General features: G+C 42.0%; 1 protein-coding gene across 12 annotated transcripts in view; it reads right to left on the minus strand.

Moving 5' to 3' along the window:
* The window catches only part of CHD7 (chromodomain helicase DNA binding protein 7), a 123015-nt gene that overhangs the window by 76474 nt on the left and 26379 nt on the right, over positions 1-20162 (minus strand). For all 12 annotated transcript variants that reach the window (XM_085539529.1, XM_085539533.1, XM_085539531.1 and 9 more), the window contains one exon: positions 6814-8668. In XM_085539529.1, coding sequence (XP_085395655.1) covers positions 6814-8493 — 1680 coding nt within the window. In that variant the 5' untranslated portion in view covers positions 8494-8668. The remainder of the gene's footprint in view (positions 1-6813; positions 8669-20162) is intronic.

Genomic DNA, 20162 nt, shown 5'->3' on the forward strand with positions numbered 1-20162 from the left:
TGTATATATATATATATATATATATATATATATCATCTCAAATGAAAAACCTGGAAGTTTGTACCCCAAACCCAGACCACAGCACCACTTGTAAAATGCATATCCATAGAATTAAAAGAATGTAGACGTCTAGAAAGATGAGAAACATAGGATCATAGAATGGCCTGGGTTAAGAAGGACCACAATGATCATCTGGTTTCAACCCTCCTGCTATGTGCAGGGTCACCAACCACCAGACCAGGCTGCCCAGAGCCACATCCAGCCTGGCCTTGAATGCCTCCAGGGATGGGGCATCCACAACCTCCTTGGGCAACCTGTTCCAGTGCATCACCACCCTCTGTGTGAAAAACTTCTTCCTATGAGCATAAAGAAAGCAATGGAAGGTACAAATACAACATATTTAATGTGATTCTGAAATGCTGTTCTTTCTTAAAAAAAATCTCATTCCAGTGTGTTAACTTCAAAACTAACTGAATTATCAGTTCTTTCATTACAGTTTGATTTAGAAAATTGTGAAGTCTAAAGCATTGTCCCTCTGAACTGAAGGAGGAAACAGTCTCTGAAGGCAAACATTAAAAATCCAACTTCAAAGGCAAGGTTTCCACCAGAGTGGAAACAGGTACATCTACTGTAGTCAGAGGATAGAAAGAGGGGGCACTTATGCCAGTAAAGGCTGGTAAGTGTAAAACCAATATGCCTCAAATTCCACGTGTGAAAGCAAGATGGATGAGCAGGAGGACCCATAATAAAATCACAGGAAATTACTAATTCAACTGCAACTTACTCCTTACTAGAATTGTCACTGCATTTAAAGAAAGAGAAGAAAGCCAAGTGTTTCTCCTTTCATTTACTCAAACTTTACAGTGTTTTACGTTATGTAAGCTGACAATGGTTCAGATAGGAGGGTTCTTTCTACAATATCAGCCTTCAATCATGAAGAAAGCTTCCCTGAAACAACAGCTTTAAATTTGTTCAAATAAATATAAAACATACGAACGTGTTCAGTCATGGAAAAAGAAGCTGATTGCCAAATCCCACTGGAAGCGACCACCAGCAGATGAAAATACAGTATTTAAGAAGTGAAGAGCAGCACAATTTAAAAATATTTCTAGTTAGGAGATTCCCCAGATAATCCAAATGATTCCAAATGAAAAACACATTCAAGTCACTGACATATCATAGAAAGTTTCAACCTAATCATGCTGAGGAACAAGTCTGGTAACTCTTACGCCTTCAAAATCAGTGTGCTGATGCAGACTTGTATTTTTATGCTAATGATGCAAACTAGCTCTACCCAAAACTCCAGAGCAGATAATTTCATGGCACAAATTATTCTCATTCCAGTCAAATCACGGCACCTGAGGGAACAGGTATTCCTGAAGCTGCTTGTACCTCCTTAACACTTATAAAAACAAAAAGAATCTGTAGCAAAACTATCTCAAAACTACAAATCTTTGGCCCAAAGGCCTACTTCACTCCAGAACCACTCTAACCTCCCACATCTGAAAACACACAAAGCCTTCTGAAGGCTGAGGAGAAAATAAAGTTTTTTTGATCTCTTTTGATCTCTTAATACCAATTATTAGACTGGAATATATCTATGGAGTTTCATAACACCAACTTTTGCATCTTGGCAAAAGCATTAGATAGCAGTTACTACAGACTTTGAGAAACCTGGATGTGAACCAGCTCACAGCTGAAGTAAGTTATCAGTGTTCCAAGATACCAACAACAAGTGAAAGAGCTTCTCTATCAAAATAAGAAGTGCCCATCCACAGGTTTTTCTTTTAAATATTTTGGAGCTGTTCTCCTTATTTACAGGAAAACAGTAAAAAGAAAATTCTGAGCATTCAATACCTGATCAAGTTTTCTCTGGAGAGGTGGGATATTGCTTATGAATATTCATTTATAGGAAAAAACCTAGACATCATTCTTTACTAAACAAAATTCCACAACACAGAGTGAAAGTTAATTAGCTATGCAAAGGCAATAAGGATATGAGGAGTCCTTCTCCTGACTATTCCCAGGCATTAGAAAAATGCAAGTACTCAGGAAAATCAACTTCATTTGAGCGTGCCAGTAGTACTGACTGAACATGTACTCTCTGCTGAGTTAGAATATCGCTTCAGATCACTCCAGTTGATAACAGTTTGCATTAATACCCCTCTCCATTCTGGTATATCCAAGTATACATTACGCTGAGGCAACGTAAGCACAAAGTTTTAATTGCAGAAAGGCCCTGTAACTGGGATGAGTCTGCTGATGACTCAGCTGGACTTTCCCTGCCTCCTCCCCTACAAGGAAGGGCAGGAAATGTCAAAAGAATGCATTTATGCTGAAGAGAGCCAAGAGTTATCACGGAAAGCCAAGTCACACGGCCACAGGTAAACAAGACAGAATGCATCTGGTAGTGAATGGGTAACACAAAACAAAAACCTTCTCCAGAAGAGGCCAGGCACCTTAACAGAGTATTCTTCAACCCTGGCAGTGCTGCTGTAGAGTCCTACCATTTAATCTAGTATCGAAGCTATTACCATAACTGTTTGTTGTTTAAGTATTCCTATGTTTGACTATAAATAACATAGATCACTTCATGTTTATGGTACGCACTTAATGAATAGGGCTCGAAACTCCAGCCTACACAGTAGCCAGCAGCTACTATAAATAAAAAGTTCCGTAGAACGAGACGCCCAACGTAGTTTATTCTTGGCAGAAAAAACTCTTACACTCAAATACTTACAACAGTGTTTGAAAATGTTGATGTTTAAGAGCAACTATGCATTATCAGAGTCCCCCTCCCCAAAGGCCTATCTAACCTAATATCCCATCTCTGATAAGTTTGTGGAAGAATAAAAGAACCAAATACACACATACAAGAGATGTATCCTGAGAATGAACTCTGTCACTCATTTATATCACAGGTATGAAGAGCCAAATGTGGCGTCTTCACATTTATCCAACCCTAATGCATTTTTCTACACAACACCTCTGAGATCAGCATCTTAATGCACTGTTTTGAGCTTGCCACCTGACAATTTGCTGAACACCCCTAAAGTATCCAGGAAACAAAGAACTTTCTCCATCCATCTATATTGCTCACGGTTTCAAAACTGTATCTTCCCTTCTCCCCAAACCATCAATCCCTTCGCATTAAGTGCTGCTTATTTTCTGAGGCCTAAGGAAGGGACCCAGAGATGCACAGCACTTGCCACATAGGCATACCATGCACATACGCACCAACACCACAGCAATCCATGTTTTGCTCTGTGCTACTTCTATAGCAATGCCTACTGCTCTGCTTCTTTGACTGTCAGAGCATTTTCAGACAGTCATCCAACAACCAGGATTCTGTTCCCAAGCAGAGATCTTTGTTAGACATTCAAATTGCCCAAGCATCATGCCTTGATTTGCACTGCTTACAGCCAAGCAATTGATGTTCCTGTCATATTTCCAATCATTTAGCTTCATTACTGCATGCTCCACTTCACTCCTGCACTTGGCACTCAGCTTTGAGCACGTTAAAGACAGCAGCAAATTTTGCATTTGACTTTCCACTCCTTTCCACGTCATTTATGAATGTTTTGGAGGGCAGAGGCTCACCAGCCCAACACAGATGCCTCCCCTGTGAAAACAAACAAGCTGCTCCTACCCTCTGCTTTGTACCTCGGCCAACTAACTGGCCATCACAGAACCTGTCTCCCCACCCCACAGCCTTTGCTCAAGTACATTTCCAAAACAGGACTTGAAAATCAAGCACATCTACTCAATATCCCAACACTGTGGTGGTGCATTTAAATACCTATAACTCAACTGAAGCCTGGAACTCACTGCTAACAAGGTCCTAATAACCACATCTAGCTGTCAGCTATTAATCTAGCCCTGCTGAGTTGTCAATCACCAACTGTACCTCTCAGCCAAAATAAGTAGCAGTTCTGTACACACAGAGAAATAAAGAACTCCAGAATCGACACAGCAATTCTTTTCAAGTTAAAAGCAAAAGAACTTCACTTTCCTTCCAACATATCTAAAAACAAAACAGTAATTTGGTTAACCACAAGTATTACAGCCTTCCCATGATAAGGCTAGCTTCAAATCACTGAAAAATAATTACTAAAGATGGCTTCTGTTGATTTAAAAATACACAGTGATTTTCATTTCACCACCTAAATTCATTTCGTTGATTCATTTTATACAAATGAAATCAAACCAGACATTTAAATAACTGTTGCTCACCAACAGTTCTCTGCCAGCTGACATGAAGGAGAAACCACGACAGAGGCAGGAGAGCTGCAGATTCCGCATTCAATCTTAAGAGCGGGGTTTTTACACATCTGCATTTCTTTTTTCCCCAGGGGGTGAGGAGGAGCCGGGTTTTCATTGACTTGAACAATTTATATTTGATCCAAACAGTTTTCCAGGGGGAAATGCCTGCCTGTCAAGTGTTTCATTACTACAGTCAGATCTCAAACTAATTACTTAATGGGAAGGTATGTTAACAATAACTTTTACCAAATGAAAACTTAACAGAAGTAGGCTAACAGAGAAGTTACTTGGCTGGCTACAACTGTTTGAATTACTGATTTTAATCAAGTAACTTGAGTTATAGTGTGGTTTTCCTCTAATTATTTAGTTTCAGCACTTACCTTCAAGTTATTCATCTGCAGTTCAAAACTCTGAAATAGTTTGCACAGCTCATTTAAGAGTCGAGCTGTCTGTATTTTACCCCGTCGGTTAAAAGGAAATGAATGCCCCAAGAACATTTAAAACACGTTCCCATTCTACAAGCAGACGTTCTCCTCCCAAACCATCTGCTGCTGCTAAAAAGAAGTTTACTGGATGATCAGATGAAATCACAGCATTAACTCCTCTGCTGAAGATGGCAGCTTTAGCGCACAGCCCTTATTACAGTCACCTTAAGTCTTCCCACTTCTCCCCCATCGCTAGTTGTGAAAGATACCAGTAATGCTGGGTTTTGTCCCCTTAGTTTTACAAGTCTTATATATTACCATTTCCACAATTTTCTTTCAAGTTTTTTTGTTTTGTTTTGTTTTGTTTTTTTTATTTTTATGCTGGACATATCAGCTCTCTTCAGGATAAAAAACCAAGCAGCCAATCTTGTACACCTTGTCCTGCACCCTAAGCTTTTTTATCATTATAATTATTATTTTTGCACAGATTTCTCCACATTGTCATGGATTCTTTTCAAAATTTCTGCTAGTTCTCTTGGATTTTTTGATGCAGTCTTGAGCACTATCCAGTTCTGGGTTGCTTAGCCTTGCAGTCAAGAGGAACCATTAAAAACTAACCAGCCAAGAACACATCAACCTATGACCATGCAAGAAGGGTTATTTACAATCTCCAAACAAAATGTGCACATGGAGAGGGGGAGGGTAGGGCAGGGGGGAAAAGGAAAGGCCACCATATGTACAACATTTCACACCTATTTTACGGGAGGCAGGGGAGAGAAAGACAACCATGAAGCCACTATGCCCCCTTTCAAGGGCAGATCTTCCTCCTCCTTCCAAAGAAGATTCTGTCCTTTCCCTCACCCCAGGGTACCGCTATCTCCCTCCCCAGGACTGGAACACCCTACAGCATGCCCTGTGCTACCCCCTTGGAGAATGTGGAAGCCTCTCCCAGCTGTTGAGCTGCTCCATCCACCACTCCTCGTCAGCTGCCTCTCCACAGCACATACATCTGATTCCCAGACCCACCTCATGCTGTGCAGAGCAGTGAACAGAAGCAGCCGGCAGGCAGCAGAGGAGGGGACTGCTGAGCAGCTGCCTCCCTCGCAGTCCTGGGACGCTGGCTAGGACAGCTGTTTTTATGATTTATTATATATTATTTATGGCCAATTGTAACATTGTATCATTATGACTGCATTCCAACAATTGTGTCCAAATATTTACGGGCAGAGCTACTTGGCATTAATTACTTAGTGGCTTTAAAAATAATTAAGCCTCTGATAACTTGGCCACCTTTTCATTCATTACCAAAACCTCTAGAATGATTGACTGACAGAGCCAAAGGCAAATCATGGCAAACCCAAGGATCCCAAAAGGCAGCTCAAGCTTAACGTACTAACATGCAGTCAAAACTCGCTAAGCTACAGAGGGATCAAGATGTTTTAATTTTTCTAGTTTTTAATTGAAAAATAACGTGGAAACAATATATTTTTCATCAAAACCTGACGGATCACAGCCTCAGTAAAACAGGACTTCTGTCTTACTTGTGATTTTATATAAGCCTCAGAAGATTTGATTTTAGACTGATTCACACCTGCTACGTAAACTGCTGCCCCATCACTTTTCAGCTGCATTACTTTGTGATGAAACTACTTCATCTTGAATGTTTTTACACATGTGAAAATTTCAGTTTAAAAACAAAAAATAAAATGAAAGAACACTTAGTACTTAAAGAAAATCCTCAGTTGGACCAAAACAAACCCCTTATAATGCACGCTCCTTTTAGCACGTTGCAAATATAGAAATATTACTAGCTTAAATTAGAGCACGCACACATGCTTTCCATTTCCCCCTCAAAAGAACCAACAAGAAATTAAAGAAGCAGTCCTCAGTCCTGTTGCTATATCATATTTCTGACTATCCATAAAGCCATCCTGTAATAATTACTGTAAAAACATTAGCAGGTTACAGGAACCTTATTTTACCTTTAGCTTCCGTGCACCAAGAAAGCCACATAATGAGCGAAAAAACAGTGTAGTCAAGCAAGAACAACTGCTTTGAAGCCACAGATCTCGTGCATACTCAAATGCATTTACAGTAATGCAAAACGCTTTTTTATTCATCTTACCTGAAGGACAGGCACTTTTTGCGGTGTGTTTTGTGGTGACTGGTGAAGCTGTGCCCAAGGCTGATGATGAGGATGTGGCGGTGGTGAAGACTGATGATGTATCCCTGGATGAGGCTGCATGGGAGGACAGGTTGGCATTTGCTGCTGAAAAGACTGTTGTTGACTAGGAAGCTGCTGGCCAGATATTAGTCGTTCTTGTATTGCTTGTGGATCCGCAAGGCCAACGCCTGGACAACCATTTGGTCTCATGTGCCCACCCATCTCCCGTGTTGTTGAAGACATACCCATAAAAGGACGATTCTGTTGCATGTTTCGGGGGCCCATATTCCTTTGTCCAATTCCCATGGCACCAGGGGGCTGATGTGATGGCTGAGGATGGGGTATATTTGGATAACTGCCGACTTCCATTGGTATTCCAGCACTACCGGGCCTAACCTGTGGAGGAGGCGTACCTGCTGGATTACTCATTGCTTTCATAGGTGACATGGGAGGTGGAGAGGCATAAGTTCCCTGAGGTTGTGAAGGGTGCATAGTTTGCGTGTTCATTTGGTTAAGTGAGCCACTAGGGTGGATGGGTTGCTGGTGCATTAGTCCTTGACCACTGTTTGATGGAAATCCTACAGCATTTGGGTATCTTGGTACAGACTGATTCATTGGAGTGTTATTTGTAAGGCCTAAATTCTGATTCATCCCTGTATTATTAACTAATCCCTGATTAAGGTTACTGTAAGGATATCGAGAATACTGCCCTGAGTTGTTTATAGTAGGTGAGGGTACCGTCTGGCTCCGAGAACTAAAATTAAGTGTTTGCGGCCTAACAGCACCCTGCTGGGGAGGATTAGGGGAGAATCTGGGGCTGTGGGCTACTGATTCTCCATGGAGAGCAGTGGGGGGATGGTGGTGAAATTGCTGGACTGAGTGTCGCAAAGAAGGTGCCATACTGGGATTCTGCTGGGGCACATGAGACAAGTGGCCAGGTCCTGAGGTGGCAATGAAAGGGTTTCCCTGATTGAGGCCTTCTTGGCCTTGAGAAAACTGGTTCATCCTCTGCTGTTGCGGCTGACCGTGCTGTTGCATTGAAAAATCACCACGAGCCATGTAATTTCCCATCTGCTGCATGTGCTGAGGATGGCCCTGCCCCGGGGGTCCAGAGGGTGCTTGTGGAGGCTGTGTCGGTTGCGGCTGTTGCTGCTGCTGCTGGTATGGTGCTCTTATCTGGTCTGGCACTTGAACTGCCCGCGGCCCCCACATCGAGCCACTGTCTACGAAGGGTTGCCCGTGTCTTTCGTTCTGCATGCTGGGATACACTCCCATCTGACCACTAGCACCACTGCCATGAGGAACCTGAGGAACGGGAGGGTTGTGATACTGTGAATGAGGAGATGCTATACCATTCCCAGGGGCACTGCTTATCATTCTGTTCGGCTGATCCATCAGGTGCATTTTCTGCTGTTCGTATTGATTATAGTGATCAAAATGGGTCAACTTGGCTTGATTTTGATTTGCAGGAGGATGATGAAGAGATGACTGTAAAGAGGGAAATCCTTGATCCATGGGCATTTGCTGCCCCATAGGATTGACTGTGTTTTCAGGATATCCACATTCTCCGAGACCTTCCAGCCCTTCACTGAAAATATTCCCATCTTCTCCAAACAGACTCATCATTCCTGGATCTGCCATCTTTCTGCAGCACACAGCTCCTTGGAGCTACAACTAGAACGCTAGTCTGTGCTTCACCTCGGCGAGGTGTTTTGTCCTCAAAGCCTTTAATCCTTAACTAATCTCCTTCATGTCATTCCATATTTCCTTAATTCTTTTGGACCACGCAGTGTCAGGCAAAGTCTGGTTACTGCTCCTAGAAGTGGGGGAAGGGAGAGAAAGAAAGGAAAATATTTCAATAAGCAACATCGGGCAACATAAAGAAAACACAGTTGACTGTTTTCTGTACAATGACAGCTAGTTTCAGCCCCCAAAACACAGCTTAAAAAAAAAAATCTATTTCACTTTAAGAAGCTCGCATCGTCTTTATCAGAAGCTTTATTGTGACATGGAGTTAGGAAGCAAGCAAAACACTACCCTTAACCTTAAATTAATCCATTCACTACACTTCCTAGCGTTCCTTTCTTGGGTGGAATAGAACAAAAGAACACAACGTGCAGCAGCAGCAGCTGCCACAGCAGGTAGGCAGATGCATGAATATAGCCAAGCAGCCCATCTGCCCAACTAAAGCCCTGAAAATGCTCTAGTTACCAACAGCATGTCCTTAACCTTATTCCCTTGAGCTGCGTAATCAGATGAGCAAGCAGAAGCACCGTGTCCTGCGACAGACTAAAGTTAGTCATACGGAGAACAGATTTTTCAACACGCAGAGGTGACCCTTGAAAATATACCAAACTCCAAGTCTCAACTTGATGTTTAGGGGAAAAATACATATACTTTACAGGGATTTTATTTATTATTATCTTATTATTATATTATAAACTTGAAGCTGGTAGCCAACAAAGCCCAACTATACCGCAAATAAAACCAAAATAACTACTGCTACTTTGTTGTCATTATTTAGTAGAGACTGTACTTGCAGATATTGACTTGCCCTTAATAATCAGCACTCACACAAAACAAGGTCTACCTACATGTACATTCACATCTCACATTTTGTCGCAGAGAAGAGATGCTTTCTGTCACTTCGGATGCAAAATGCCAAGCTGGACTATTTCAACTGGATGCAATTTGTCCCAAACGAGTTTTAGGGAGAAAATATCAACACATTCATTACACTTCTTGCAGTCATTGTCAAGAGGAGCTTCTACAGCATGAAGCAGAGGGCACAAGGAAAAGCACAAGCATTTATCACTCCTCTTAAAATAGCATTTGAATGTCACCTTTAAAACTACACTCTTAAATCTCTTTAGTGCTCAGCTGGGATATTAACACTTATATTTCTAAATCACTTGAGGGTAAATTCCTACGAGCCACCTTCATGTCTCTTAATAACTATTTCTTTTGATTTCATTTCCTTTATTAAGCAAAAGCCATCTGTAGCATTTCTCACCTCAAACAGTTTATTAAAGCACAGCATAAGAAAGCTCCAACAAAGCAAGGAAGAGCTTCCTTCACTGAAGTGAGCTTTTTGCACGAAGACTGCTGCAGAGCAAGGCATTTGGTCACGGAGAAAATCCCTGCAGTGATTCAGAAACACCCAAAGACCTGTGACACTACACACTGCAGTCAGGAGCTGGCAAAGCTGGGCAGTATCACATACTGTGGGTCTCTGCCTAACGAAGAAGGCTCTTTGCTTGGAGGGAAGGTTTAGATTAGATGTCAGGGAGAAGTTCTTTACTATGAGAGTGGTGAGGTGCTGGCACAGGCTGCCCAGAGAGGCAGTGGATGCCCCTGTCCCTGGAGGTGTTCAAGGCCAGGTTGGATGGGGCCCTGGGCAGCCTGGTCTACTATTAAACGTGGAGATTAATGGCCCTGCCTGTGCTGGGGGTGTTGGAGACTCATGATCCTTGAGGCCTCCTCCAACCCAGGCCATTCTGTGATACTGTGAAATACTAAGCAGCACAGTGCACTGCTCCTGTTACCTCCCAGCCTCTATTTGAGCAATATCAAACTTGAGATCAATCCCCCTAACAACTAAGCCTGCACGCATTCACAGAATTTTGGTCAGGTAAGAATCTGTAGGGATTTTGTTAGGTAAGCCACTAAAATGACCACTCTTAAAGGCAGACATGCTCTACCTTCCTGAAACTCTAATGAAGTTTCACAGTAAAACAAGTGAATTCCACAAGAAGAATTCTCACTTTGCTACTTGTCACAGATAAGCTACCAGCATCTCCAGAAACACAGATACACAAATAAGACACACATCTGAATTTGCTTTGCTTACTGTTTGTCAGTTGACAAGCTTCCAATAAAACTCAGGCGCTAGTCAGCCACCAACATCAGCAAACAGTAGTTAGGGCCGGCTACTCTACCCACAAAACTGAGTTAAAGTAGGGTAAGGGTTGTGTTTAAACAAACACACCTCAGCTCTGCCCAGCTGACTCCAACACAGCCTGCAGATCTGCGCTAGGACCTGTATGGAAGGAGATGTGTGTTGTGTTCCACAGCACATCTGCTTTCCTCAGCACTGAGTCTTTAGAAGAAAAGCAACTTTTTACAGTGTCGTTTGTATGCAAACAAATCCATCATCTAAACTAAGAGAGAAAACACTGTTTGCCACTATGATTTCAGCTCTGCATTTTTATCTGAAGTGTGAATTGGTTTCATGCTTGTGTTGTTAACGCTAAAGCTATTAGGTTTGGAACACAGCATGAGAACGCATCTGAGAAGTTGCCTCCAAGACATAGCAGTATTTCTTAAGTTTGGCTTTAGATTTACGGCTGCAGTCCTTTACAGTCAGCTGTGCTGTCACCAAAACTTATTCTACTTCTCCAAATAAAAACAGTCGTGCCTCTGATGTGATACAGCTAACAGTGCATGTTTAAGAACCAACAACAACAGCAGCTACAGTCTGATCAAAACAAGTTAAGCACCTTTTGGTAAGAAAACAGTCAACCTTAGAATTCCCTAGTAAGCTCTCAACCTTTTATCTTAACGGGATAAATGCCTTCTAGATAGTTAAGCAAGTCACAAGAGTCACAACCTTATCACAAGTTACGATCATTTCTTCTCTTTTTCCACTATAAGCAATGTTATTTTCCTGCTTAAATCCTCGAGGCTCATAAAAATAAAAAAACCAACCACACCACAGACGTACACAAAGGTTAGGTCCTCTACCAAGGTGTAATTCTAGCTCATATGTTCCCCAGGAAAAGCTTCAGGAGGAAGTTTTTCACACAGGGTGGTGACGCACTGTAACAGGTTGCCCAAGGAGGTTGTGGATGCCCCATCCCTGCAGGCATTCAAGGCCAGGCTGGATGTGGCTCTGGGCAGCCTGGTCTGGTGGTTGGTGACCCTGCACATAGCAGGGGGGTTAAAACTGGGTGATCATTGTGGTCCTTTTCAACCCAGGCCGTTCTATGATTCTACAATTCCATGCATTACAGTTCACTTTCCCATGAAGGTAAGCATACTAAAATCAAGACTGGATCAAGACTGACCACCACGTAAGCTCAGCCCAAAAGCGATGCGAGATTTTTTGTTTGTTTGGTGTGTTTTGTTGCTGTTGTTTTTAATTATACAGTTTAAAAATACAGATTTATGCATTATCTTCTTGACTATCCCATAAGTTAAAACTAACAGAAATTCACAAAACAACATCTATTTTCCACATACAAAGGAAAGATCATCTGAATCAGGTATACTGCCAAGTAAACATATGAATGTATAACACGATATTAAAAAAGAAAATCTTAACCAAACTCACAGATTTTGCTATGAAATTCTATAGCTTTTCTGTTCCTGAGCATGAGTTTGCATCAACCAGACCAAACTCAAAGAGTTCCTTATTTCCTTATATATTTCCTTAATGCTGCCCAGACAACCTACTTCTATTCAAAGCGATTATTATGATCCCAACCACCAAGACACAGCCGATTGCTTAACAACCCTGTTGTCTCAGCAGACAAAGCTTACATTTACTCTAGTCCACAGCATTCCAGTCCTAAACAGCCAGACTTCACATCTAAGTCATAGTTAACCATTGCTTGACTTAGTATTTCAGAGCCCAGCAGCCTTAGGCAGCTTCCCACTTTTATGAGTGGAACAAAACTGGCTGCTGCATAATCATAACCTGATCTAGTGCTGAGGACACTAAAACCTGAATTTCATTAGCCTTGTTCCCAAGGCAGAAAGCAGCAGGTCCCAGCTCTCAAGAACAGGAAAAGACAAGGGCAGCATACAGACATGCCTGCCTTCCACAACGCCATCTGCACATTCTGTTCAGGCTATTTGTAAATGGGCAGGTCCCTCTACATCCTTCTACACAAGAGATTCACAGCACCATTTCTTGATAGCCATAAAGCAAGTAAACAGAATGTGTAAAGGCAGCTTATACTGACTGCTCAAAGTTCCTCTTCCAAGTGAGACACGTCCTACAATGTCATACACAGCTGATACGTTTACAGCTATCAGTGGTATCTCACACAGAACTCTAAAGTACTTGACAGACACAGGATTTTTTTATACAATGCAACTACGTATGTAAGTTGTAAGTGCTCTGGTGAGGGTGACGGAGCACTGGAACAGGCTGCCCAGGGAGGTGGTGGAGTCTCCTTCTCTGGAGATATTCAAGACCCGCCTGGACGCCTACCTGTGTGACATGGTGTAGGGAGCCTGCTTTGGCAGGGGGGTTGGACTCCATGATCTCTAGAGGTCCCTTCCAACCTCTACAATTCTGTGATTCTGTGTCCATAATACAAGACAATAAATGCTGAAAAAAAACACGCTGTTTTGAAGAATTAGGCCAAAAAGACCTCTCAGGCTAAACACCAAAGCCATGGCAAAGGTCATTTTGAGACTGGAGCCTCAAAATGTAGGATTAAACATTAGGCTACTAAATCTGCATTTAAATATTTCATATTTAAACTGCTTTTCAAAACCACTAAGCTCCCACTGGCTGTCAGGGGTAGCAATCTAAGTATTTATTACGCAGGAGTAGGTGGCAGAAATAACAGTAAATAAGGAGATCAGCTTATGTTTGGAGGAAAGCATTCACCTAAAAATTCATAAACACACAAAACACCTTGATAACTCCACTAAAATTATGCTGAGAAATGACAGTTAAGGAAGACAGCTGATGAGACTTCTACCTTTCAGCTCATCTACCTACAAAGCAAGCAGCACTTCTGCCTGGACAGTTATGCAAGTGCTGAACCATGCACGTGGGAAGCACACCTGGTCTCCTGCTTGCTTCATGTTTGAGCGAATGTTTAGTTCTCACTCTATCACAGACAGCTCTCCACGCATGGTACATTCCTCTGGCATATAGATTAGACAAAAAATAGCAGATCTGTAAACTGATTACAATATGATTTTTGACTGTAACTTCCAAAGAAATCGTTATGACTGCCTAAAAGACTTTCTTTTTTCCCCCTTTATATAGTAAACACTTCAGAGAGTACAGCTGTGTTAAAAATCAAGTCCATATAGTTTGTATCAGATCAAAGGATGCCAGGAATCTCGTTCCTCCCCTGCCCCAGGAAAGAAAGAACGGACTCACAAGGATGAAAAGAATGAACTCAGGCGATTCAGAAACATTCTGTCTTCAGTGGGAAGAGCCAGCAAATACAGTATAAGCATTTCTGAGGAGTTTAATTTCACATCTGTCTTAGTAAAACCCAGTTAATTAGGTCTTCACAGAGAACACATCCACAGTGCCAAGTTTAAGGCAGTCAGTATCTCCTGTTAAAGCAGGAAGGGAGGGCAGGGAAGGTGGAATGAAAACTTCACGTGCCTCCCCTCAGAATCAGTTTTTGCATACACAGAGTCACCTAAACAACATGAATGTCACTCAGTAACATTTTGGGGTCAAGAAATCCATTAAATGTAAGTTTCCCATACAGCATTTAAGTAGAAAGTAGACTCTATTTTATTTCCTTAACGCATCACGTACTTTGGCAAAGAACATACTTTTACAGAGGCAACTGAGGGCACAACAGCCTTAGAATATTTGGCAGCTTGCTGCTGTCAAGCAGCTGATGCAGGAATGACCAGCGAGAGTTCAGCCTGTGCCACACATTTGGAAACAATATCCTACGTCATTCAAGTTCACAGCAGCTTTGATACAAGAACCACAACAGCATCATCGAGGAGGAGGATGATGCAAACCCGTCCGGCCTGGTGTTACAACACACACTGCCAGCGAGTTCTGCATTGCAACGCCAGTGGGGCTGCAAACGCTGCTCCCAACATGGGGCATTGCTAATTTTAAACCAGCACCCACAGCGTGAAGCAAGCAGCCACCAGCACACGCTTCTTTTTCAGTCTGGATAAGAAGAAAAAAAGGAAACGTGTTAAATACTTGTATTTAAAGTGTGCATCTGGGGGGTTTTAATGAGGCAACCAGGGCAGGGGGAAGAAATTGTTTTTACGTTTAAGTACACTACAAACACGAGGTGGGGGGAGGGGGGAGTAAACGAAGCCAGAAACACTTTGGTTTTAGCATGACGGGGGTTGGCACTTTTAAAGGACTTCTTCGGCCATCCAACCACCAACACAAGGTTGAAATACAGATGAAGGAGAAGGTGAAGGAGAATGAGAAGAAGGGAGAGGTTTATCTAAAAATAAGCCCCAAAAAGAAACAACTGCCGCCACAACAAACCATTCAGGAATACTTTCATAAACACTCGATAGCCGCGTTATCTACTAAATAACGCCGTTTAGAGGAGCAGCTTCACGTTAACACACGGTTTTCGGCGTGAACAACTGGAAGGAGAAGCGCTGAAACCGCTGTGGACAGCGAACAAAAAGCCCGAGCGGGACCCGGGGGGAAGCCTGATATTGCTGCCATCAGTCACCAGAAATCTCCTAGCAATTACGTCCCCTTATAAAGCTGACACTAACCCAGCCGAGGATCCGAGAGGTGGAGCCTGCGGCGACCCGCTGAGGCGCTGAAAAAACACCCGGCGCAACGGATGCCTCTTGTTAAGGGCCGCGCTTTTTGTGCGCCCACTGCAGTTGTCACTGATTAACCAACTGATCTGGCAATTTCCTACATTCTTTTGCATTTAAAAAGGATCAGAGAGGGGCTGTGAGCCGTCCCCTTTCATATTCCAGGAGAAGCTGAAGACGGCAACGGGCCGGCCAAGGCGCGGGGCAGCTCCGGCCGCCCTCCTCGCTCTCCTTCCACCCCCCCCCGCCCCGAGCCGGGGCCTGCAGCTGAAAATAATTTATCTGCCGGCTCGGCCGGAGCCCGGCATCTGCGATTGGGAGGGAAATGTATCCATCACGAGTAAACTTGAGCACAAAGACAGGCGGGGTGTCACAGGATACCGAGGGGCAGAGGTCACCGAGGCGAGCGGGAGGCTTAGAGCGGGCGGGCAGGCCGCAGCCATGGCTGCCCGGCGTCCCTGGCCTGCCCAGCCGGTCTCGGTGTGCTGCTGCCGGGGCTCCGCGGTCAGCCAAGCGGCCCGCACCGCCATAGAGGCGAAGAAGCGGCGGCTGGAGGAAGAGGGAGGCTCCCCGCGCTGCCCCTCGGCTGAACGGTCGGAATAGAGCGGTTGGAATTGGCTCCCCGTGTTGGGAAAGCTGGGAGCTGTAAAAATTCATGAGGTGGATACTTGAATGTTTCCCAGGGTTTCCGAACACGTGATTTTCACCCAAATGTATTTATTTCTCCTTTTCTTTTTTAATCACAGGCAGGTTTTAAGACTTAATCATTATCCCAAAAGGCTATTTCCAACTAGGGAATTATGAGCGCTTTAAAGTAGCCAGATCCCGTGTTTTACTTTACCTGTTATAAGGCCAATACAATCATGTTTCATTCATAGTTTATGAAGTCTGAAAAACCACTTGATGAAATTACAGTCTGCCCGTACCACACATGGTATATTTGTCCACGTATATTCTATAATCATTTCAATTTATGACTTGTACTTAAGAGTCATTTTCCTGTACATGTGTTCTTCATAAATACTGGGAGATCACAGCATGCATTTGTACAGGAACCACATATCCACACTCATTTCTGTGAAGATAAATACGCCTTATATATCCAAAGTGAAAAGCCACAGTTTGCACAGAACTAAAGGGAACATATTTCAGCATCACGGAACAAAACTGTAGTTCCCCTTTATCCTCTTTACTTGTAGCAAGATGAATCATCTTACATCTGAACTCAAGCCCTCATTCAGCTTCTAGCCCTGATGGTAATTTTTGCCCAATACATTCAGCATATTGCCTTTGAACCTTTCAGCAAATAGGAAAAATACATATTACATTGGTTAAGGACCACAAATCATCAATTTTTCCCCCCTAAATAACATCAATATTTTATAAACTAAACACTTAAAATGAAATCACATACGCTCTATTGGATTTTACAAATCTCCCTTTAAGATATTATCCAAATTTAAGCACAGGACAGTTCACAGAGTGCATATACACGTGGAAAAAGGTACCTACATAGCACAGGCAATCCTGGCAAGAAGTTACACAGCTAGAATGGAGACTGCCAGATCAGTGCCATCAGGTCTTGTATCCACTGTAATTTTTCTCTCTTTGCAGGACTGAAATACATTTCCTAGATATAACCTGAGGAGATTCCAAATGAAGAGAACCAAATCATCTCGTGTAGATCTCTAATAGGTCTCCAGTTTCTTCCTTATAAAGAACTGAGGTGCTTTTAAGTGCACTGTGTAAAATGATTCCAATGTATTTCTACTTTTAGAAATAGTCTTTTTGGGGAAAAAAGCCTGCCTTCTGTACTTTTAGAACCATGCTATCGAACTCCCATTTTCACCAAGACTAGGAAGTAGTTTGCAAGTCAAAGATAATTACTGACCCAGTCTCCAGAGCCACAGTCATTCAAGCTATTGCAAGGACTAGAAACAGCTGACATTCATCTGCCACAACCCCCAACAGGAAAGTTCTTGAGTTCTCCACAGGCTTTTCAGAGACTGACGACAATACATCAACAGTGCTACAAATCCAGTCATGGATAAGATGGTAAAGGAAGTTTTTACTCATCTGAAAACAAACATGGAAACTGGTTCTGTTTCTCGGCAGGTTCTTCCATCTTCTCTCAAAAAGCTAAACTCAATTTTAAAACTAAAAGCATCACCTTCACTGTTCCTAATAATTTCATTTAAATTAACCTTTCAAATTTATCAATCTTGCTGTTTCATTTGAAGATGATTATACGCTTATAAGACCTCTTAAAAATAAACCCATTCCCACAGTGCTCTCCCTTCAGCATGAGCAGATTTATTTCTACTCATTGAAAAACTTCTGTGAGATTCAGATTTAGTGCAGAGGGATTCTTTTTTGTTTCAGTTTGCTTGCTATGTGTTTTAAAGTAGGAAATGCAAGTGAATTAAAGGCTGCATTCCCATTTCTCTGAGAAACTATTCCACAAACATGAGAAATAAGAAGGCTTAATTTTTGATAGCGATAGATGTGGAAGAGGTTTGGGGATCAACTTTGCTGGACTAGCAATTCCTTTAGGGAAGAAGTCTGATTCATGAAATAGCCTCAATAAAGAAAAACAAGAGGAAAAACCACTTAAGCAGCACAGATCCTAAAACAAAAGGATTCAGGACTCAAACATGTAAACACGTATTCCTTTCCTCACAAGCTATTAAAAATTACAATTTGATTTTTTGGCCATCAAAAGACCAAAACTATGAGCCCTTACACTGTGTTTCCCTTAAGAAGCAAACAGTAAATGGCATTCTCATAGCATCCTTAGCACATCAGGAAGTGGCCTCTCTCTCTCTCAGCATGCAAAGACTTACATCACCTTGAACCCAATATACACTGCACAGCTGAGGAAATAAAATGGATGAGGCTCTGCTAGAAATCAATTGATTTAGGAATCACAGGCATTGGTGTCAGACAGAATGCTTGTGCTTGTATAAGTAGATGCTACTTGGATTTACAGCTGAGATTCAGGTAACTGTTCCATTAATGATGTTTACAGAACAAAATTTAGCTCCTTGTCCTCCCCATTATGTAACCCACACTAAATATTTTCATTTCATCATCAGTTTTAACCTAAGAGACAATAAACTGCCTGATGCCAATAATAAAGCCTCCACAGTGAGCTTTCCTGACCAACTTTTTACACCACCTTTTTAATTATTGTATCTAATCATGGAGTATTAACCAGAAACCTAAAGCACAGATGACTGCGATTCCTCCCTTCATTACCCTGCACCTGAAATCCTCATGTCCTGTCCGAGAACAATCATTTCTGTACTTAGGTCTTGAAATAGGAGAAGACCACCTCAGAAAAATCACGTTATATCCTCAACAGAAACTACACACTCAAAGCAAAGCAAGCAATGAAACATATATATATATATATATATATATATATATATATATATATATATATGACAGTGAAGTTTCTCAGATATACATATATATAGATAGACAGATAGATCTGAGAAACTTCAGTGTCTTATCACTCTAAACATACAATGACTTAACCAGACAAACTGACTTTATGCCACTTGGACATAGGTTCTGTAAAAGGGAGATGCTGTTGTTCAGCCCTCAAACCCAGCTCTCGTGTCACAGAGTAATGGGTGCTAATGGAGGACATATCACCAACTGCACCTACCATAACTTCACAGGACCCAATACATCTCACACAGTTTGCAAATTACTCCAGCTTGGTTCTGAGCATCCAGGTAAGACAGCTGCCACCTTCACTTTCTAAAGCATCCCTCATTAGTCAGCCAAGCCCCACTGCAAGCTTGAGTGACACCAGAAGCTGGATTCTCAACTTACTCAAAGGCTGCTGATAGCAAAAACTAAAAGTATTTCCTTAATATTAAGGTTGTTGGTAATTTTTTACTCCTCTGGGAAACTGTATTTGTGCTTCTGCCCAGAGAAGTTGTAGATGTCATATCCCTGGAGGCATTTAAGGCCAGACTTGATAGGTTTCGCAACAAAGACAAAACTGTGTTCTTCTCTCATCTTCTAAAGTACTAAATGAAGTAATGGCATCAAAACTGGAGCAAATTTACAGCTAAGGTCCAGAGCAGAACTGCAGAAGCCTTTTTTCCCCAGAGCTGAAGTCAAACAAAACAAGTTTTAAGGCAGGGTTTCGTTTGAGAGGAAAGGAGAAAATATACATCAACAAAGCACTGATGCAAGGAACATATATAAGATAGAAACCTATGTAGCACCTCTATTTCAAATCTATGACAGTAATATAGTCCAATCATTTATACTGCTGCTTTTTAATACTGTCAGAAAAGCAGCATCCATCTGTTATTTCACAAAAGACTTACCACCCTTTATGGCATCTGTTAGAAATGAAACCATGTTACAGAACACATTCTAGTACCTTTATAGTTTTGAGAACTAGGCTAGAGACGACAGAGCATACTTCAAACCTCAGATTTCATAGGAGCCCAGAGACTGCCCGGCTTCCCCTGCTTCTTTTTCTGACATCTGCATCTTTGACTGAATGCAAACCCAAATAACTACTAATTCAGTCATTTGAAGTAATTTCCCATTTCTGCTGTACCATACAATAGCTGATTAACCAAAGAGCCTGTTGGCTACAAAGACTAGCATACCAGATAATCCAACTCTCAAACCATCAGTAGATACACCACTGTTTGTTGTTCCCAAATATAGGAAAAAAAAAATAATCACAAGTTGGCTTCTCTTTGACCCTGACTGCATCTTTTCTAGTAATGCTCATAAGAGGCTAAAAAACATTGCAGAGC

The sequence above is a fragment of the Coturnix japonica genome, chromosome 2 (assembly GCF_054131305.1).
Source record: "Coturnix japonica strain WE chromosome 2, WE-NBRP24, whole genome shotgun sequence".
In the NCBI taxonomy this organism is placed as follows: domain Eukaryota; kingdom Metazoa; phylum Chordata; class Aves; order Galliformes; family Phasianidae; genus Coturnix; species Coturnix japonica.